We start from the raw sequence: 22905 nt of genomic DNA on the forward strand, positions 1-22905 counted from the left end.
TCCAACTATATAAAACACACAAAAACTTGGCCCCAAATGGCCACTGATTAATTCCCTTCTAAAACATGTTTCATAGTAAAGGCTATGAATGTAAATCTAAAAACTCCATAATTCAATTCCCTAAATAAAGTTCTACTTGCTTCTTAATATCCCAGTTCTTATCCATGCAGAAACTGGACTTCTTTCAGTTATAAGCTTATGTTCATGTGATGTTTATTAAAGATTTAAACTACCTACTCCAATCCTAAAAGCTCTTCCTAAAAACATCTATCAAAATGGGATCATTTTTTTTGGTCAAAGAATTGTTAGGTCCAGGCTTATGGGTGACAAAGAATGCTTCAACTTTGAGTACATTTAAGTATATTTATGGATCTGTTTTTTTTTTTTTAATGCAAACACACCTGACAAGCTTACTAGTATAGGACAATGCATGTTTTTTGCTAAATTCAATTTTACTTTCCTCATCTCAGACCAGCCTTTATAATAATCTGCTTCCATAATAAGCACAAGGCCATGACCAAAAGCAGATGTCAGATTCAATCTACAGTGAACTTGTATTTGTATTTTTCTTGAGCCACAGCACCTTCCATAGCTTTTGTTTGTTCTATATTTTTGGCACTGCCACAAGATCCTCATAATCATTATTATTTTAAGAATATTTTTGGCAAACGTAAATCATTTATTGTTAACACAGACACATATGTAACATTTAGATTTTTTATTTTTAATTCTGGCTGTTTAAAAAACTCACAGTAGTTAAATATTACAGTCTCATACTCTAAATATATTTCTAACTTTGTCCTGTCTACAACATTTTTGTCTGTAAATTTTCTTGCCTGGGGAATTCTCCAATGGCCTTTGGCCAAAACCAACAAAGTTATATCCTAGACGTTAAAAGAGTTATACCTGTTTTATGACTGAGGTATCAGTGGAAAGGAATTCAAGACTCTTTAAGCTAATTCTATGTGAAAGTTATACTTTACCATTTATTATTGCAGAAGCAATTTAAAGAATGCTTTAAAATAAAATGATACTAATACAGGGTAGATTCTACTTAGTCATAGCTAAGTGTAGTCTGCATCAGATCTGACACATGCAGATATAATATACCCAATGTGGAACACTCAAACTATTTAATCTGACTTTTTATTGGCAGTCAATTCTATTTTCCAAATTTTAAAAATTAAGGTTCCCTCATCTTCTTCTAGAGTAGTCAGACCCTGCTGGGAAGCTTTTCCTAGATTTTCTTAGAATTAATGAACCGGGCCTCTCTTGCTGAACTGTGTGGTTCCACCCCAAACTCCCCTGGACAGTTCATGAGCAATGTAATCTGTTTTCACTGTGGAAGGGATTCCCATAGTGTTCTCATTCATGAACATAAAGTGGTCAGGTCAAAGGGAGAGACTTTCATGAAGAAGGCTTTTCTCTGATGTAATCCCTCCTAAAATAGAAAATCACTTTATATAAAGTTCAATTAGGACCAAATACTGTATAAATGGCCTCTGTAACAATTAGACTTCAAATACAGAAGAGGCTGAATATTACATTATTTTCTATTGACTTCTCTGGTTCTATGCCAAACATGTCTAGGCTGCAACAGAAGAGTGAGGAGGCTCACTCTTCTGTAAAATTTTGGGGAGAAAAAGAATTATGGGGGCTCTACAAGGGTGTAGTTGCAATCTGAAACTTTGCAGACATTTTGGAAAATGAATGAAGCTCTTTTACAATTATAACTTTATAGGTAGGATTTACTTACAAATTACAGGAACTTTTATAATACATCCTTATATAAATCTAACCCTTGCCAATGTGACCTACTATTTATTTAACAGCAACAGTGAACCATATGGTTTTGTTCAGAGATGCAAGATTAAAGAATAGATTTTATGTCCAAGAAAAATCTCTTTTAAAGGTAAGGAGAAAAAAGATAAGCTTTTTTTACTTAAACATAAAGGAAAAACCAATCAAAGCTATCTAGGACAAAGACCAAAACCTTTTCAATCAACTAAGCATGAATTAAGAAAGAATACTAAAAGGAAGAAAATTAGTGAGCTGTCATATTAGTCCAAGAAGAGCAAGTGTTTGCTGTTAAGCAAGAGCTATATAGAAAAAATGCAGTGAAATCTTGACATACTACAGAACCAAAAACAAACAAAAAAACCCAAGCCAAAACAAAAACCTACTCCACAAATAAAACAAGATTTCATTTTAACTTTAAGAATCTGGTACGGCAGTTGCTTTTCTCAAAGGACTGAAACAATTTTGACCCCCAGCTGCTACTTATTTTATCTAACAATAGACTATTTAAAGATGTATTACTTCTGGTGAAGCTATTCATTTCACCTAAACTGCCTATAGTTTAAGCCTCAGAAGAGAACTTTGCCACTTATAGGCTGTATGCACAGACTAAATACAACACTTGTGCCTGATTCTGAATGGTATCTTATATCAAAATGCTCTCTTAATTATAGCTCTTGCTTCTCAAGCTGCTCTTTCAACTTGTCAGAAGCTGCCTAAAGTAACTAAAATTGGATTCACGCAGAAAAAATTTTTTTTTAGGAAAACATATGCAACAAGCACCTTAGCATCTGTTAACATTAAAACCAGAAGGCAGTCTGTTTAAGCACACATAAGGCAGGCTGTAAAATTTAATAATTCACAACATTCATTTTGAAATATTATGGCAATCTTTTAAAACAATGGCATATATTTCATCTGTTCAACAACTATTTATTGAGCATCTATATGCTCAATAAAACAAACATAAAGCTCCACAGGTTTGTATCATTTCTAAAGCTAAAAAGCAAAGAGAAAAATAAGGTCATCCTCTAATTTTTCTGTTACAGGCAGCCATTCCCTAACCCCTACCCCAATTATGAGAGGGTTGAGGCCCAGAAGTTTTTGTATAAGTCAACTGCGATATTTACAGGAAACTTCTTCCTGGAGTCCCAGTGTAAACAGGGACAGATCCTCAGGTGAGTCTATTTATTTAACACACGCTGCCAAGCTATTGTAGTTTTCTAAAATCGGATTGCTATTTATAATAATGCTGCTCCTGGAAAATGCTTTCTGAGCTCTAAAAGGACACGAACAATGCACTTTCTAGTTCAGCCTGGGCAGTGGAACTCTTCCAGGTCTAGGCTGATAATTCCTGTGGAGAGGAGAGCCAGAGGTCTCAGATGAGAAGAAGGGAAGGAAGTAGGAAAAACAACAGGCATTAGGAGTGAGGATTAGGAATGAACTCAAACTTTCCTCAATCCTTCTTTTTCTTTTCTCTTGATCGATCAGATAAACATGTGAAAATAAATGGGAGGGTGTCCTGGGTTTAATCAGGTTAGGACTACTGGTAATAGTGGGATGGGGTTATGAGAAATAGAATAGTTTTCAGGGACGTACAGGGAAAGGATGAGAAATCCCCAATAGTGACAAAAGGGGAAGACCGGTGGATGTGGCAGAAATGAGTCACCAAGCAGAGGGAACATTTTTATGTAATATATGTTGGCAGGGGAGTCACTGAAAAGCCAGGCACTGTTGAGGGCACACTAGAGACATCAATTCAAACGATTAGCTACTACTGACTGTTCCTTGGATATGGGGTACATGATATGTACTGAGAAAATATAAATAAAGGGAGAAGAAGAAATGAATCCTACACTGTTGGAGTATTTGTAATGCCATGCAAATTATGATGTTACACAGAAATACTAGTTATTAATCATTTCTTTTTAATACAGACAAGGAAGCTTTGTTTCAGACAGACTGAATGACTTTACCAAGGTCACACAATCATGCTTAGTGGCACGACAGGCAAAGACTCAGGCAATGAACTTTATCATGTGACTAGACATGTGTCAAAGCCATAAACAGATGATCCCCAGGGACACCATGCAAAACAAGACTGAAGTAAGTGGGAAAAGGAAAATAAGTCAGACTCTACCCCCATACCAGAAGGGAACTGCCTCATGCACTCCGGAGAAATACTCCGTATCACACATTACAAAGCTCTAAGGGAAAACAAAAAAGCAATAGTTTTCGGCAGAGACTATGCTTTCTTCAGCATGCCCAAGTCTCATCTTCTTTGGCCATTTCTCCTCACCTATGGGGGTATCATCTTCCTACTACTCACACAGATAGCCTTAAGCTCTTTTCTTCCCCTCTCCAAATCTGATTTCAAGACAGATTGGGAAACGTCCTTACCAAGGTGTAAAAGATTCAAGACCCTTTAAAGGAGTTATACCCTCTTGATCTTTTTTTTTTTTTATGTAGACTTTTTTAGAGTAGTTTTGGGTTCACAGCAAAATTGAGTGGAAAGTAGAGTTGCCATCTACCACCCCCCAGCCCCGTGTATTTTAACAGATATCAAATACTGAAAAAAAAGCAAGGATTTATAATCTGGGATCTAGGGAATCTATTCACTGTCTTAATGGGGTCCTTGATCTATCAGATATTATATCCTGAATTATGGTATATGTGTGTATATAGATTTTTTAGGAAACAGGTCTCATCAAGTTCTCAAGGGGTTGGCATTCAGAAACAGCTAACGCTACTAAGCTAAAGAATGAAGTTCAAAGTCTAGACATCAGGTAGAGAGACTAAAGGAACTATGTGGAGGCAGAAAGGCTTCATCAGTGTCCCCAAATCATACCATACAGGTGGCTGCTATAGCAAGTATTGATATATATACCCAGGCCTCTCAACTTCAACTGGAGCTATAGAAATATCCTAGTTAACCAATGATATGGCTTTCAAATATATGATGACCACTCTCTCTCTCTCTTTTTTTTTTAAACATACCTTTAAAGCTTCTATAACAAGGTCCCTTGCTTCAAGCTCTCCTTCAAGAATACTGAATAGTGTTAGGAGTTCTGGCTTGCTGAGTTTTTCCAGATTCATCCTGAAAGCCTAAAACAAGGACAATAATCAGACAATCTTCAGAAGACAGAGTTAATTTGATACTATTAAAGAAAAAATAAAGTGAGACAGATGAGAAAAGAGCAACAATTAGAGTAGAAAATACTTTAAGAAAGGAAATGGTTATAATTAAATGGAAAAATAAGAACTTTCTGAGTTAATCATAAACTGAGCAGTAACAGAAAATAAAATTCATTTTAATTATTGATTTCATCACCATTCACAAAGATCAAATTTTCATCATTTTTCCTCCAGGCATATATACAAACATCCTAGAAGGTCTCAGAAAGAATTAATCACTAATTTTGTTCACTAGAAGTTCAGGTAAAATTTTGTTACAATGAATACTATTTCAATGAAAAATTGTTTGACCACGAAAAGATATCCCAGTTTTAGATAACTAAATTCCAAAACTGTATATAAAACATTGTGGGATCCCTTTGAAACTGGCTGAGATGAATTTGAGCAAAGATAATGTTTGGTGGGAGTATGGGAGAAATTTTTCTTTTAAATTGTCTACTTTCACAGAGAACATCTATCACAATATTTATATTTCATATAGTAAAATAAGACTTAAATGCAACCATGTACAAATGTACTTTTAAATGACTGCTTAAAATATATTGTTTAAACATCTTAATTGGCCAGGCTACTATAAACTGAATTTATTTGACTTAACAAGTTCACATTTCTATGAAATCTTGCATCTTTTAAAATTTGTTAAATGGCAAATTACATGGCACAAACTCAGTCCTTTCCATAAGATTAATTTCTCACAAACCACACATAGATAGAAGCTAGAAGGCGTACAATCTTGGAAGGATCTTCTGACCATTGTGTATGGTAAGATACATTTCATAACTTCTAAAGTACAGCAAGTACTATTTTCCCTCTCCCACTCTTTACTTCTAAATTGCCACTCTCATACAGTTTTTTTTTTTTTAAAGTGAATCACAACATGACTAGTTCACACACCCTCCAGCAACTCCCAACTCCTATGAGCACATTAAATTTTAGGAGGCACACAAAAGAGGCATTGATTCCTTCCAGAGCTACTGCCTTTAAGCGAATGAGAGCGTGTAGAAAATGCATACTTCACTGTGTTGTTAGATGTTGCTCCAGAACACACTGTACAAATCTTTTGCCACATGGTAAAACATGTTTAATGTAACTTCAGCTCTAACTGCTAACTTTCTAACTGGTGAGGGTCAGCGACTAGTAAGCGATTCTCACATTCTCACTTCAGTATTAGAGAGCCCTCACAACAGTTACTTTAAAAATAAGAGCTAAAAAAAAATTAAAAAAACAAAAAACAACAAATCTAATAAAGCTACACTTAACATAAGATGGTATGCTGGAAAAAACACATGGCTTTGCAGTCAGATAGATGCCAGGTCAACATCTTCCTAGTTGTGTGACTGGGCAAGTTTTCTGATTCTCAGTTTTCTTACCTGTGAAAGTGAAATGATGATCTCTAACTCATAGGACTGTTGTAAAGATTGAGTTAATAAATATAAAACATCTTGCCAAGTTCCTGATAGAAGCTGATCAATGTTTTAATTATTAAGAACTACTATCCTCTCTCACTTTCCAAAAGAATTCCAAGAAAGGCATTACCAACACTGGGGGCAGCCAAGATCAATTACTTCAGAAATAAGTGACTTTGGCTGCTCTTTTGTAGTTGGGAACCACAAATGAAGAAGGATGATAGCATCCTGGAGTGAATAATGATGAGGAATTTAAACTACCATTTGAGTCATACTGGTTTCTTAGATGAAACCCTTCCCCCAATTCCTGATGGTTTCATGTTTTAATCTCTCTCAAGGAGATCATAAGGCAGAGAAAAAATCCTATCATTTTATTCCTTTTTTCACCCCTCCCCTGATATTAAGCAGAATAATGGGCACTTGGTAAAGGCGCTCCATAAATACCAACTGCACTGAGTACATCAACTAGGAATAGAGCTAAAAATGATAGCGTTTACACATATTACTTTTTTTCCTTCAATATCTTTATACTCCTTAAATATTCTCATTTAGAAATCTAAAAACTGTGGCTTAAAGATGCAGTGTGATATAATAAAATATAATAGACCGGGAGTGAAGAGTATAGAATTTTAGTCTCAGCTCTGCTACTAAACAGCTATATGGCTTTGAGAAAAAAAAATTACCTAGTTGCTCTGGCATTGGGTTTCCTCACAGGTAAAATAAAACAGACTAGATAGTCTCTAAAGTCCTTCATGGTTCCATTCTAAGCTTTCATGAGTGAAAATCAAGAATTACTTGTTAGAGAAATCAATTAAATAAAAATTACAGGTAAATATACAAAGAACTAAAACAGATTGTACCTAAATCAGTTTTTGATCTGTTGTGATAAATATACATCCTCATAAACGAGTGAAATTGAAACAATCTTAAGTCACTTTAATTATAAAACAGTCTAGCCTAGGCAAGAAAAAATTCTATTCTTTGTCAATGGCATAAAGATCAATATTCGTGTTACCTCTACACTTGTAAATAACTTCTGCACACAAATGTTAATATCTGGAACATTTTGCTAATGTATCAACTTATTTAGCTTGGTGTCTACACGAAATAAATATAATACAAATACAACACAGGAGGGAAAAAAAGGGCCATAGCTGTGTAATTCAAACCCGAGAGGTCTGTTTTCGCATATTCCTATAACCATTCTTTATAAATATTAAAATTTAGTTCTTTGCTGCCCTTTACATTTGAATCTAATTTTAACACACAACACATTGCAGAACTTTTTGTCTGAAATATAAATGAACGATAGTAAAACTGCATTATGTTTTAGTATGGCAGTGATATTCCTGGGGGTGGTATGAGGGTGGGGATGGGGATGGGAGTGATACTGACCTGATAACTGGCAGTCACACTTTAGTCCTCAAGTATAAATTCTTAAGGTTTTCTTCAGTTAAAATTTGGGAAAATTGACAAATATATTTAAAATGTCATCAGCATGGTGGAAAAATGTCCAATGCTGCAAAATAATAAGAAATTTATTGTCTATGTGACCATACTATAAACAATTGGTAAATCCCAAGAATGTCAACTGTCATTATAGCTGATGAAGCCTGACAGCTGTTGGTTGATACAGACAAGAAAGAAGAAAATAGCCACTTCTTCAAGTTGAAGCTGAGTAATATAGCAAAAATATCAGGAATCTGACTTCCCTTTTGCAATCATAATTAGGGAAGGTGAGGTCTTTCAAAATCTTTTCACTGTCATTTCAAGAACTATTTTATGAATGTCACCAGAAGAAACTGACTTTCTCTCCCTGAATTGATAAAAGCCTATTTGCTCGAAACACCATGACTTATGCACCATGCACTCAGATAAAAAAAAATAACATAATTACAACTGAACTTTTCAAACTGCCAAATTCGTGAAAGGAAAATTCTCATCCCCTCATCTCTTGCCAATCAATAAAGAAACAAATCAATCTGTCACCACCTCAACTTGTAGGGCTTATTACTCATCCCAGATTCTACTTTTTCCCATTTATTTTCAAATATTAAATGTTGAATTATATGTAATTTTTGGTTTATGTTTTTCTAATAGTGTATTAGACCCTGCAAACTTAAAAAAAAAGATAGGCCCTAATTTTTATTTGATAAAACATAAATTTTGTCTTGTATTTAAGGTATTTAAAGTACCAAGTCCATTCGACTCCAATTTCTGCCAACATATAAATTATACGGTCTAAGATTTTCAGAAAAAGGCTGTTTCTAACTCCATATTCATTATCAGAAATATGACTGCCAGATTTCTGGCATGTCATATTGTAGTCTATAGACTCATTCTCCACTTATTTTCTAAATGAGCTGTTACTTGTCATTGTCCATTAAGTAACTGTGAAAGACAAGATCGTTTCAACCAGATGCTCAGCTCACTCCTTCCGGCAGAATCTCTCCAAGACCCAACTTTCCTTAGAGTTTAGATGTAGATATTTCTGCCTAAGGAATGCTACAGTCTATAAATTTGAAATAAAAACCACCTGTGGACAAGTTGTCTGTATATATTATCATACCCTGTGGTACAGCTAGCTGTAGCTATATTAAGCTTTATAGTTTTCTCAATTAAAAAAATATATAAACGTATATAATAAAAAGTTACACATATTTTAATACCCTGGAAAACTGAGCCTATTTATAGACTAAGTATAAAACTTGTTTTTAAGTTATTAATAAATGATTTCAAACATGAGTTTGCCCAGCTTACAATATGGTCTATTCACATGCTACTTCCCACCAAGTCAGGGCCAACAGCCAGGAGAGCATGAATCTCTCTTTTTTAAAAAAATACATTTATTTATTTATTTATGGCTGCATTGGGTCTTCATTGCTGTGCGGGTTTTCTCTAGTTGCGGCCAGCGGGGGCTACTCTTCGTTGTGATGCGCGGGCTTCTCATCGCGGTGGCTTCTCTTGTGGAGCTCGGGCTCTAGGCGTGCGGGCTTCAGTAGTTGTGGCGTGTGAGCTCAGTAGTTGTGGCTCACGGGATCTGGAGGGCAGGCTCGGTAGCTGTGGCGCACGGGCTTAGTTGCTCCGCGGCATGTGGGATCTTCCCGGACCAGGGCTTGAACCCGTGTCCCACTGCACCACCAGGGAAGTCCATGAATCTCTTCTGTATGAACTTCCATGTGCCAACAGCCACAAGAATTATGGGTATCGAGGACACTGGCTCTGCACCTCCTGAACAACAGTGCTCATTTTGCCACGGAGGTATGCTGCTCTGGCTTGGGCTCTGTTCATTTTATTCTAGCCTTTTCCCTTGACCCAACATCCACTCATTCTGGTTCTGGTTGTGCCTCTTCCTTCTTGAGGAAGTCTCAGCTTTTGCTCTGGAACTCATTGTTTGATAGCAGGCATTGTTGCCTTTTTACCACATGGAGATTGGGTGGCAGAAAAAGAAACACCCCAGTTTCTACAGCTATGTAAGGAGTAAGGCAGGGCAGGGTGGAGTACACGTAGATGTTTGTCTATCTAGTATCTGGGTTTCTGTATGTCTTTATGTGGAACTGAAGGCTTTATTTCTATGTGGTGGGTGATGTGGGACAAGAAAGAGAAAAAACATTTTTAAGGTGAATCTCAGATATTTCTGAACATAGAAGCACCTCAAAAAAACCTACATAAATCTTTTTTTAAAAATCCATTTGGCTAGCACCAAAAAAAAAAAAGAAATCAGTTATTTTACCCAGGAGACCACTCTTGCAAAACTGGATAAAAATCACTTCTTTACTATATACTCAGATATCAGATTAAAGAAATTTATACTTGGGCTACAACTGACTAAGATTCAGGCCATTCAGTAAGTTTTTAGTGTCAGTGATAAGGTATTAGCACGGATGTAAAGCAAACTTGCTCCAATTATGTAAAGACTCTTTCCAGTACATATAAACAAAACCAAAATTTGGGAGGCCAGTTAATTCTAAAAATTCAAAGAGTCAACACTGACATACAAAGTGGCTGTTTTGACAGCTTTCCATTAGATAATGTACTTCCTTAAAAATCCAGTATATATGAAATTTAAAAAAATAAACATGTCACATTTATAAATACCAAATCTAAAATGGACAAAAGTGCACAGCTATTTTTAAAAAAATGTATCCAAAGCAACCTCCTATCTGAGGGCGGAAGGTGTTGACACATTACCTTGACTATCTCAAGATTTAAGCCTTCCCATCCTCTGGCACTTTTGGTTTTTCATAAAGGTTATTTATGCGTTTGGGGGTAAGAGAATGACAACATTCCAAATTGTACCTCTCATTCCACTTTTGGCATTTTAGGATTAGGTTAGTAAAGAAAAACTTGTCAAAATATTATCAGAAAATAAATTTTCTGATCACGAAAGCAGATCTTTTGTACGTTTACTAAAGAGAGCTATTTCTGCTATTATTATTTACAGATTCTAAAACCAAGACAGAAAAACAAACCTTTTTACTGAATTCTACAATACTATGCAATAAAAGCTTTACTACAAATGTCAAATCAATCTTCTTTCAGTTGAAGGTAAAAGATATTATCTGAGTATTTGTATTCTTATGTGTCTATGTGTTACAACGTGTTATGGGCTAAATTGTGTCCTCTAACCCCAAAATTATACACTGAAGTCCTAATCCCCAGTACCCCCATAATGTGACTGTATTTGAAGACAGGGTCTTTAAAGAGGTAATTAAGTGAAAAATGAAGTCATGGGGGATTTCCCTGGTGGCGCAGTGGTTAAGAATCCACCTGCCAATGCAAGGGACACGGGACGAGTCCTGGTCTGGGAAGATCCCACATGCCGCGGAGCAACTAAGCCCGTGCGCCACAACTACTGAGCCTGTGCTCTAGAGCCTGCGAGCCACAACTACTGAAGCCCAACACCTAGAGCCTGTGCTTCACAACATGAGAAGCCACCACAATGAGAAGCCCGCGCACCGCAACAAAGAGTAGTCCCCACTTGCTGCAACTAGAGAAAGCCCGCGTGCAGCAATGAAGACCCAATGCAGCCACAAATAAATAAATTAATTAATTTTTAAAAAATGAGGTCATGGGATTCCCTGGTGGTCCAGTGGTTAAGACTCTGCGCTTCCACTGTGGGGGGGCATGGGTTCGATCCCTGGCCAGGGAACTAAGATTCTGCATGTTGTGTGGTGCAGCCAAAAAAAGAAAAAAAAAAAAAGAGGTCATTAGGGTAGTCCCTAATCTAATATGCCTGGTGTCCTTATAAGAAGAGGAAGTTGGACAAAAACGCGGGACAGGGAGAGACCATGTGAAGACACAGGGAGAAGATGGTCATTTAACAAGCCAAAGAGAGAGGCCTCAGAAGAAACCAATCCTGCTTACACATTGATTTCTGACTTCTAGCCTCCAGGATTGTGAGAAAATACATTTCTGTTGTTTAAGCCACCCAGTCTGTGGTACTTGTTATGGCAGCTCTAGCAAACTAATACAACATGCTAACCGTTCACTACTTTTAAAGACTATTACAGCAACTAGATCAAAGCCTTCCCCTTACCATGAGAGTGCCTGAACAAAGAATGCCCTGCTTTGTCTTATCAGTCTGCTTTTTCCAGCAACACTATGTATAGGATTATATAAAACAGAATGGTTTTGAAACAGTTTTGGAGATTGTAAATTTCAGGATCCTGAAATATAACATGAATAATGCACTTACAAAGAAATTACAACAGTGCTAAACGATTGAGGTGCTTGTTTATCCAATACTGTCAATATGGATTTTGAAGGAGGCCTCAAGAAACCAGTTCTGTAATAAAGCTGATTATTCTTTAAGATCAATACTTAAAATGCTTTCAGTACTCTACTCAAAGCTGATTCTAGGATACCAGATATTCTAGATTTATACTTAGTACAGAAATTAGTAATATAATTGAGCTTACCAATGTTAATCACCACTTCCTCAGAGTTTTACTTTTATTTGATTATTTTTTTCCTCAGAGTTTTCTAGAGTAGTTTTCTAAGAAGAATTCAAGCCTTAATAGCAATAATAAAAAAGATACATACTTTTTGAGCTAAACATAAACATGTTCCAGGCAGTGTTCTAAGTACTTGACATGTATTAATTCCGTCCTTACAACCTTAGGTGATAGATGCTATAACCATTATCAACAAGTTCATCATCATCATCATCCCCATTTTATGCAGATGGGAAAACTGAGGTACAAAGGCTAAATAACTTAAAGTCTCACATCTAGTATGTGGCAGAAATAGAATTTGAACCTAAGTAATTTGATTCCAGAGGCTTCCTTAGAAACCACTGCTACTTGGTAACCACTGTTCCCATCAGATTTTCTCATTTTATCAGCTAAAATGTGATTCACAGAGCTGGAAGGGACCTCAGAAATAATCTAATTTAGCACTCTCATTTTACAGATGAAAACTGAGGCCAGAGTTGTTAAGTGAATTACTGAAGATTATAGTTAAATAGTAAAATTATTAAGATCCAGTCTAATCCACTTTCTGGGACACCATGATGGATATCAGGGTTTTGTTTTGGTTAGCTCTGTTTTAAGCCTCATACATCTCTAGTGTATCTGTGTGTGTGTGTGTGTGAATGTCCGTCTCTCTTACTATGTGTGTACATCTGTTTCTATCATTGTCTCTTCTACATGTTGCCAACAACATTTATATACATCCTGAAGAAAGGGAGGAAGTGGCCTCATGCCCATAAACAAGCATTCAAACATCTCTCCCCCAAAATGAGGACATCTGGCACAACGCTATTAAAAACAGGTCTGTCTACCTAGATATCCGTTTACACCTTTGCAAGTATTCTCATCTGAGACAAGACCAAACCAGAAGAGCTACATTAGTTAAGCTACTGGAATGTACGTTAATGAAAATGAAGAATAGTTTTTACATTAACACATTTTTTCATTAAAATTAAAAATATGTCTTCTAATATCAGAAAATTACCAGCAGTATTTACCATTTCAGGTATATGTGTCAGTGGCTTTATTTATTTCAATGAAATTATAACATGATTTCATTGAAATACATATATCTGTCTATATCATCTATCTGTCCATCATTCCCCTAAATTTCTGCTTTTCTGAAATAATGTCACCATGATTTGTAAAATACCACAATGAGGGAACAATAATATGTAGATTGATTTTATTTCCAGTAAAATGATTCATGGGCCTCAATTCTACAGGCAGTCTGGAATACAAGAACCCTTCAAATATTCAACCTTAATGTTGGATGAAGTCGTTGACTCCATCAGGATTTCAAACCAGGAAGAAACAGAGCATATGGTGTGGAGGATGAACTGTAATACAGTCAAGGTATCTGTGTTTTAGCTATGCCCATAACCTGACTCTCCCTGAACTGTAAAAAAATTTCACAAAAACCTGTAACAGAATATTGTAACTGATGATCTTGTTTTGCCTTTTAACTTCTGTCTTCTAAATCAGACCACTGATTTTTTGAAAAGTTTAACAATTTGATATCAGTTGAAAATGACCAACAGACCTAGCAATTGTTTTTGCTCCAAGGTTTTTTGGGGACAGTAACTCTTCTGGGAGGCAGTGTGTTGCAGTGGAAAGTGCTTGGACTTTGGAGCCCTACAGACCTAAGTTTGCACCCCGGCTCTACCACTTCATACTTCCTTGATCCACGTAACCTTTGAGCTTTCAGTTCTTCATCTATAAAATGCAGATGACAATACATACTCTAACAGGATACTGAATGGTTTAAATGAGTTAGTGACTGGTCAGTTCTCTCATTTCTCATCCCTGGAGAGCATATATTTGGTTTCATCTATAAGGATAATGAAGTTTTCCTTTTTCCAATGAGTTCTCACTTTCTACCACTCATGTGTCTAATTTAGAAATCAAAACAAGTTTACTGCTTCTAACCTGGTAGGTTGATCTGCTCCAAGAAGGAGATGGCCTGGCCAGTTCCTGGGAAAGGCAGCTTAGGAACACACACAACACTTACTCAGGCCAATGGTTATCTGCACACTACTTGGGAAAGAAAAAGGACAATCTTCTGCCTAGAGTGGCTTTTTGTGACTTTAGGATATAAGTGAAAAGATTGCTTTTGCTTCCACTGAATTTCTACAGCTTTTAATCAAGTTACAATTTTAACTCATAATACTGATAAACGCATTTTCTAAAAATATCACAGCTATTTTGAAATCATATTAAATGCATAATGGATATGTATCTTATTCATAACCCAAGAGCAGTTATCACATTCTATTACATCAATTCATCTCTCTACATAGCTGTCTTTTGTCTCATAAGATTCTGCTCTTCTAGACAAATACTCTGTCTTATTCAGCTTGATAAACTTAGCACCCAGCAGTCTCTGGTTCAAAGGGGTAATCAAAACATGCTGGCCGGAAAGAAATGTACAGTGCAGTACCTTGAATTACAGTGTACAAAACTGGACTTTATCTTCTGGGAAATAAGAAGCCACTAAACATTTTTAACTAGGTGAATCTCACAATAAAAATATAGTTTCAGGAAGGTTAAAGCTTGACATACAGAGTTGATTTGACTGAAGAGAAACTGGAAGCAGAAAAAGCAGTTGGGAGAAAACTTTAACAGTACAGGTATGAGGTTAAAGTGTGTGAACTAGGATGGTGGCAGTAAGAATAGGAAAAAAAAAAAAGACCGATGCAAGAGACTTTATAAAGAATGTATAGTAACTTGGTACTGGTTTTTTTAAGGAGGTTAAGAGGGGAAATAATCCCAGATCAGCTGAGGTTTCTAAGGCTGGGTGACTATAATGATGATGCCATTAACAGAAACAGGGATGTTAGAAAAGGAGCGGGTTTTGGGGGGGGGAAATAATGACTGTGATGCGAGACATGCTGAATGAGAAGTAACTAGACCCCCAAGAAGAACGTGTTCAGACTCAGTGAGTGTGGTGAAGGCTAAAGGTTTAGAAGCAGAGAAGTCTTTAGGGGTGGAGCCTTTTCCGAAAATTTCTTCCGTGTCTTCAATTTAAGAACAAGAGGCAATAAGAAGAAGCTGATACATAGGACTAGACCAGATCTTGTTTGTACCGTCAAATATTAAACCAGTTAAGAACCAGATTGTTTGTGTTCTCACTGCTGTTCAACCCACTACAACAGAAAGGACTACTTAGCAGACACCAAGGAATGGGGAACACCTTCCTTCAAAAACCCCCAAACTTAGTGCTCCTTTTTTCTACAACTTACCCGTCAGTTCATTCTCCTCTCTGTTATAATTTATAGATCTTATTTCTCATTAAAACAACTCATCCCTGCTTGCTTCTCCCTCTGCACTCCTTCCTCCCTGGCTCACCTTTCTAGGCGAGCAGACCCAGAGAACACTGCAGCCTCTCCTTCCCCACCAGCTCTGTACAAAGGATCCATGCAGATGCTCCCAAGGCTCAGGGTCAGGAATCTTTTTTGTCTGTAAACCCCGTCGTCCTGTGCTCTCCTATTTTCCTTCCTAGCTTCTATTTGAACTCAGTAACAGTTAAGGACTATATTCTTTAAACTCAGTAACAATTAAGGATTACATTCTTTGTGGCTCCAAAAGGCAGAAACGATTCATTTAGCAGCAAAGCACACATTTAGAGTGGAAGCTCTGGCTTTGGACCTGAAATACAGAGTTTGGAAATAGTCGGCAGGGAGAAACCATATTACTACATTCTTTACTTCGATGCCTGCTTGTAGTCCTGTTTTCCTCAGCCCACAAACCCCTGTCCTCCACTCCCCCACCTCCACTCTTAACTTCCCTATCCATAGTTTCTTCTCACCCATTTGAGTTGTTCTTATGCTTGCTCCTTACTTTGGGGGTAGTAGAAGAGTTGTTCAAAAGGCAAAAATCACTGTCAATCAAAATTACCATTGAAAATCCCTTAAATCTCACAGAAGGTACAACCCTGCACCATAATCACGGTATCCACGAAACCATTTATATGACACTGAGGGTGAAGGTACTTAAGGCACTGTGGAGTGAAACAACTGACAATTCAGAGAGAAGACATCAGATGGTTGAATCCCTTGCCTTTCCTTTTCCAGGGCCAAAGAGTTTAAGGAAGATAAGGTACATGACAAAATTATGAAACACACACAACCATAAGACACATGGGCTGCCCTAAAAACTCTTGTTGGATGTCTGAGATCATGACATATACAAGCTTTGTTTCCCTCTAATTAGGAAGCTTAGCTATATATTCAAATATTTAAAACAAAACCAACCAATACGTAAACTCAGACACTAATTCTTCACATTTGTTTAAATGCTAAAGGAGTAAAAGAATATTTAAGATTAAATTCTTTAACTCACATGCAAAGTGCTAATAATAATGGCAATAATACCTACCAATTACTGAGTGCTTCCTATATGTCATGTTCATGTAATCTTTTAAAAAAAATCTCTGAAAGTCATTTTTAAGTCACAGCTGAGGAAACTGAGATATGGTGAAGATAAAAAACTGCCATTTCCCTGGGTCATACAGCAAAAGAGCAGGGATTTGAACTCAGGTCTGCCTTTAAAGTCTGTGCTGTAAATCAGCACACTTTAGAGCCTCACCATAAATAAGCCACGTTCTCACTGAAATGCTAAAACTACGAAGATTTGATTTTTAGTTATTATCAGCAAACATCCAGGAAATAAGAAAAAATGGCCTTTAGTAACAGGCTGACAAGCTATTCCTGGGGTCAACCACGACAGACTGGACAAACTTCCTCTAGAAATAAATCTCTGCTTCTTGTATCATGCCACTAAACACCAATTCAGTGGCCTAAAAATCCTTGTATCAGATGTCTGAGATCATGACATATACGAGCTTTGTTTTCCCCTACTTAGGCATCTTAGCTATATATTGAAATATTTAAAATAAAACCAACCAATAACTAAAATCAGACACTAATTCTTCACCTTTGTTTAAATGCTATAGAGGAAGAATATTTAATATTAAATTCTCTATGGACTGTTTATACTAACAAGATGTGCCACATCTTATCAGTAAATTATCTTTCTAGTCTACCCGAAGGGGTCAGCTTCAAACTAAGTTCAACAAACGCTCATGAAGTCAAACTATATACTAGGCATTGTGAAAGGTACAAAGATGGAACATACTAATATCTCTCTCAAAGAATTTATAATTTAATGAGGCAGATTACAAATATACCTTAAAAAAATCTCTGCATACAAATGTTTTTCTTCATCTGACATAACCAAACAGGTGTTGAAAAAGTTAAAGGAAAGATTTCCAAGACCCAAATGTGTATCAAACAGATCCTGCTTATTGTGCCAAGTAATCAAAGAGCATTATTTGCTTTTTCCTCTCTGCTCATTAAGGCCCTGGCAATCACCACAACTTTGGTTTCCTTAGTCTCTTACCTCAGTTTATTTTCTGTTCTCTGCTCATGTAATAAGATATATCTTTTTGGGAATTCCTGTTCTGCTTTTAGTTCTTTTCTGCTGCTATTGCTAGGGGCCCTTATCCACCTATCGCAGTACACTTTGTGTTTGCTGGAGAGACCCTCCACAGTTTCTTCTTTGTGCCTTTTTATCGGAGATCTGGAAACAATCACTGAGCAGATCTGTGAGCACTGAGACTGGCTCTGAAAACTTCAAACCTAACTATTCAAAATTAATTACCTTCAGAAAGTCTACCTTCAGAGACTCTAATCAGGAAGGTAAAAGACAGCTGTTATAATTGCCCCCATGAGTCCAACTCCTTGCATCCCATGGTTATTATCTTTGGCTATAAATAGCAGTAGTAAGACTTCAGACCGAAAGCAAAAGAAACAATGCTAAAAAAAATATGGCAAATTTAATATATGAAAGTGCTAGCAATAGATGATTACTAGGGATTCAATGGCATCAACATTACGCCAAAAGCATCAATATTTCGCACCTGCTGAAATGAAGGCCTTTTTAGCACACTATAGGGACACTCTCTGGTAGTCACATGTGTGTGTATAGCTGGAGTTTACCTTGCTTTTATTTATCCTTATCGCTGAGATTTAAAATGTGCTTTTAATTTTCATCCCCTGAATTTTGGTAGATGATAGTGGTCTTGTAAAACCGATCAACAACATTTTATATATATATATATATATATATATATATATATATATATATATATATATATATCAGTTTCACCTGGAGGGAAAAACCCACCATAAAATAGGGGCTAGAGAGTAACCAAACGCCACCGGACCAGATTAATCATAAACCTAGACCACTGAACCTGAATTTTCTTCAAACACTTCCTGCCTTTTGTTTCAACAGAACTATACCTTCCAGGTTAACTGCAGTCTCCCTGAGCAACAGACCAGCCTACCCGAGACTAGGAGATACTCATTCCTAATCTAAAGCTCTTTATTTACTTATCTGTACTGTTTCACTTGAAAGCAGGCTGTTATTCACTGACAGTCCAACAATATACAGTGCATTCCTACCCACACAAGACCAACTCTGTAGATATCCAACACGCCCACCTCACTATGAAATACCAAACGGTGGTTTTTCATCCAGTTTTCAGGGAAGAAACAGGGTGGAAAGCAAAAATGAAACGCAACTCAAACCTAAAAAAACCCTTAGAGGTTGGGTTCTCCCTCAAGGAATAAAGGTACAAAGGGGGGCGGGGAAGGTTACTATTTCTCCTTCCTCCAGAGACTAAAAAGATCCCGAAGCAGGTGAGCCCTCGATGCCCCACAGGAGAAAAGAGGATCCTAGGGGCTTCAGGCGGAAGGCTGAGGATCAGAGAATGGGGGATGGGAAGAACCCAAGTGGGGGAAGGCCGTTTCGTTCGTGGAGCTGGCAGTCTAGGTCGGGTCTCTGATTTTTGCATCGCCCCATCTCTCTTTTTTTCTTTTTTGAAAACACTGATTTTTATCTTACGGATGAAACTAGCTCTGGTCCCACCCTAGCGAGCAGGACAGGTGTAGGAAGGGATGTCTGGCTTCCCGGGGGCGGCCAGACAAATGGGGGTGGGGACAGCAGTCTACAGAATGGGAACCCGTACGCCTTCTCCCAAGGTTGAGGGGCTGGGCGAGGGGGCCCTTTAAACGGAGGGTGTCAGGAGGGCAGCCCCTTCTGGGGAGCTGGGGTTGACGGGGGGCAATAAGTGGCTGCGAGCACCCTCGAAGGTTGAGGAGCCGCCTCCTCAGGGAATACCGGGAGGTAGAGGAGACGGCTCCGCCCCCTCAGGGGATGGGCGCGAGCGGCAGTTGGGACGGCGGCGGGAGGACACCGGTGGTCCTACCCCTGCTTTTCTCTCGAGAACCCGGCCTCCCAGCCGCCGCGAAGCCCGGGCGCCAGCGGCTCCTACCTTTTCCCAGCGCTCGGGGCTCCGCTCCCTGCCGCCTCAGCCACCCGCTCCATCCACAGCCCCCCGAGGCCCCGCCCCTCGACCGCCTGGCGAGGGCCCTGGCATTCGGCAGGGCCAATCTCCTTCTCGCCTCTCCATCCCCGACACCAATCCGCTCCGGCTGGAGGAGGGGCTTCTCCAATGTCTTTTAGGCTCCTCCCGGGGCCCCAAGATCCCTTTTGTTTGGGGAGAGACTAGCTGGGATTGAGCTCGCGTCACTTCCGGGAGGAAGCGTAGTCCTCCGGCCCGGGCTAGGGGGTGGGCTTACGACCCTCGCTGCCAGGCTTCTGCAACTTTCCACCTTCTAAGCTATTTCTGGACCGGACGGTGGCGAGTGCTTCGTGTTTACCCTCATGGTACGGGCAGCTTAGGAACGGCGGGTTTCGGGTGCCCTGATTGATCAGGCACATTAACGTTTCATTTCATCCAAAATGTTAATAAATGAAGTGCGCTTTGGGTCTGCTTTAGAAAACCGGTTGTTGAAAACCTGGTAACGTGGCTTGCCTTCTCTCTTTTTTTTCCAGTACGAAGCCTGTGCTAGAAACAAGGGCGCAAAGATAAAAAAAACCCGGAGACGCCCCCCCTTCTCTTTTAACATTACATTTGGAAGAGAATAGTAGCTCTGGAGCCCCTGGAGCGGGGACACCGGGTAGCCCAAACCCAGCCAGACCTGCCTTCCAGGTAGAAGTCGAATGAATAAAATTCGTGTGTCATGGTTTTCTACGTTATGTTTTACAAATGAGGGGACTTTTTTGTGTCCTTGGCCCCATTATACCGTGGGGCCACGTTCGCAGTGACGCTGGGACACAGGACAGTAGAGGATGCAAGGAATGCCTGTCCCTCGTGAACACAGGAATGCAGATCTTGCTGGTGGTCGCAGCAAGTCTTACCAGCACCAAATAACCCAGAAAAGGGAGAGGACCCTTCCTTAGGTCAAGGTTTCTGGATCCTTTTCCAGTTCACAGATTGATTCAACTGGTTAAGAGAATAATAACCACATTGTTTTTAATATAATATAATAAATACTTACAATTAAATATTTATAATGCATAAATAATGGAAATTAATTTTAATATATTATTTCTAATATTAACAATTCTTATTAAGCAAAACAGTACTAGGGGCCTAGTACTCACCTAGGCAGACTATCTCAGGACAGATGCAGCCCTGTCCTCATGCAGTTTATGGTCTGGTGGAAGGATGTGGTCAGTCTGCAATCATTGATATGTTTGAAGGAAGTAAACCGGTATTAATGTCATCACTGTGCCAGGTACTTTCATATAATGATTTAATCTTCACTACCAAATGAAAAATCTTTCCTAACCTGTAAGATAGACATCATTGGTGCCCATTTTACAGATGAGAAGATAGAGATTCAGAGAAATCAAGTAAAGCCATAGAGCTAGTAAATGGTAAATAAAGAACTTCCAACAAGATGTGTGATTTCAAACCTGTGCTATATTCTGCTCACCATACACTTGGCTCTCACAAGGAGAGCTGGTCCAGAGTGGGCCTGGATGACTGTAAATCCAGCATTAGAGACCGAAACAAGCTCCATGCCTCCCCCTATTGACTGCTGGCTGGAGAAGTTCATCTCTATATATGAAGGACAAGAAGACTGTACTGAGGTGCTCAACAGCAGCCCAAGTGCTTCTGAAGTAACAAATAGGAAATACAGAACTTCAGAAAGACATCATTCCCTGTGTTCAGGAGACTGATGATCTGAAAGGCGAGATGAAGGGCCAGGCACATAGTAGGTGCTCAACAAATACTGACGTCACTTGAAACAAATGTCTGAAATGGTTAAAAACACAGAGTTTAAGTGCTGGACTAGGCCCATGAATTTGAAAAATTCCGTTTCCTCCTCCTCCCTTTTGCCCTGCCTTACGGGTGTGCAATGAGGAAGTGCCTCATTGCCCGACAATGAGGCAGACGTGGGAGAACAGGCTATTTTCTGCTGGCTTCTGAGTCACTCTAAGAGTTGTCCCAGTGAATCAGCTCATCCCTCCTCCCCTCCTTCCCTTTGTTAACCCACCACCACCCATTCTACTCCCAGGCTGACCTGGTGCTTTCTTCCTTTACAGCAACCGGCAGCTCCCCTGATTCCCTGAGCTCCCACTTGTCCATTCCTCAGTGAGTGTGGGAGGACCCAGCAAGAATGAGATCATCCCCACCATCTAGGATTGAGTCCTGAGGGTATTCAGATTACTCTCTTTTTAATTCATCACCCCAGGAGCTAGTGCATGGGCAGGGCTTGTGAACCTGAAGTTTTGTGATTCTTCAAATACATAAAATGTGTAAATTAATTTAGAGTCTGGCACACTGATGTACATACACAGAGGTAGAAAGTGGGTTTGTACTAATTTCTTAAATTTGTATAACACAACATACCATTTTTATATCTATTATTTTATCAACTTGCCAGTAAGTGTTTATTAAATGCGTACTGTGTGTCAGGTAACAATTTAGTAAGAAGTGCTAAAGATTATAGTGTGTGTTAATTTTTCTCCAAATAAGTAAACTTCCTAGGTAGGTCTACCGTAAATGTTTATTGCTGGTTTGGGGAGGCAATGATGGAGTAAAAGAGGGCTAGACTGGAAGAAAAAACAAAAAACTGCGAGTTCTGCTGGAGGTCTCCCTCTGTCACAAACTCTAGTTTCCTAGGGCTGCTGTAACAAATTACCACAAACTGGGTGGCTTAAAACAACAGAAATGTATTCTCTTTCAGTCAGGAGGCCAGGAGTCTGAAATCAGGGTGTTGACAAGGTCGGTTCCTGGGTGAGGGGTGTTGGTAGGGGTGGGTTTATGGCATTTAAACTGCTCTCCTAGTTTATGGGGGTTCCTGGCAAACCTTGGCATTCCTTGGCTTGTAGCTGAATCGCCCTAGTCTCTGCCTCTGTCTTCACATGGCTTTCTTTCCTCTGTGACTTGATGTCTCTATATGTCCTGTCCTCTTCAATTTTTTTTTTTTTCCCTGCGATACGCGGGCCTCTCACTGTTGTGGCCTCTCCTGTTGAGGAGCACAGGCTCCGGACGCGCAGGCTCAGCGGCCATGGCTCACGGGCCCAGCTGCTCCACGGCATGTGGGATCTTCCTGGACTGGGGCACAAACCCGTGTCGCTTGCATCGGCAAGCGGACTCTCAACCACTGTGCCAC

The 22905-nt window shown here is 38.8% G+C and overlaps 1 protein-coding gene, 1 long non-coding RNA gene and 1 pseudogene across 3 annotated transcripts in view; 1 reads left to right on the top strand and 2 right to left on the bottom strand.

Moving 5' to 3' along the window:
* Positions 1-4883, bottom strand: part of LOC101335224 (26S proteasome regulatory subunit 4 pseudogene) — a 35673-nt pseudogene extending 30790 nt beyond the window's left edge.
* The window catches only part of CTTNBP2NL (CTTNBP2 N-terminal like), a 66718-nt gene extending 46892 nt beyond the window's left edge, over positions 1-19826 (bottom strand). Inside the window, exons 1-3 of one of the 2 annotated variants that reach the window (XM_019919864.3) lie at positions 19710-19826; positions 7794-7917; positions 4795-4902 (exon numbers count right to left, since the gene is read on the bottom strand). In XM_019919864.3, coding sequence (XP_019775423.1) covers positions 4795-4893 — 99 coding nt within the window. In that variant the 5' untranslated portion in view covers positions 4894-4902; positions 7794-7917; positions 19710-19826. The remainder of the gene's footprint in view (positions 1-4794; positions 4903-7793; positions 7918-19709) is intronic. The other variant, XM_019919865.3, reaches the window with a different exon arrangement.
* A 118-nt stretch (positions 19827-19944) lies between these two features.
* On the top strand, positions 19945-20465 carry LOC109547388 (uncharacterized). The gene is made up of 2 exons (XR_002173161.2): positions 19945-20104; positions 20273-20465. It is a non-coding gene; the product is annotated as an uncharacterized lncRNA (long non-coding RNA).
* Positions 20466-22905: the final 2440 nt, after the last annotated feature.

Source organism: Tursiops truncatus, chromosome 1 (genome assembly GCF_011762595.2).
Source record: "Tursiops truncatus isolate mTurTru1 chromosome 1, mTurTru1.mat.Y, whole genome shotgun sequence".
NCBI classification, from domain to species: Eukaryota; Metazoa; Chordata; class Mammalia; order Artiodactyla; family Delphinidae; genus Tursiops; species Tursiops truncatus.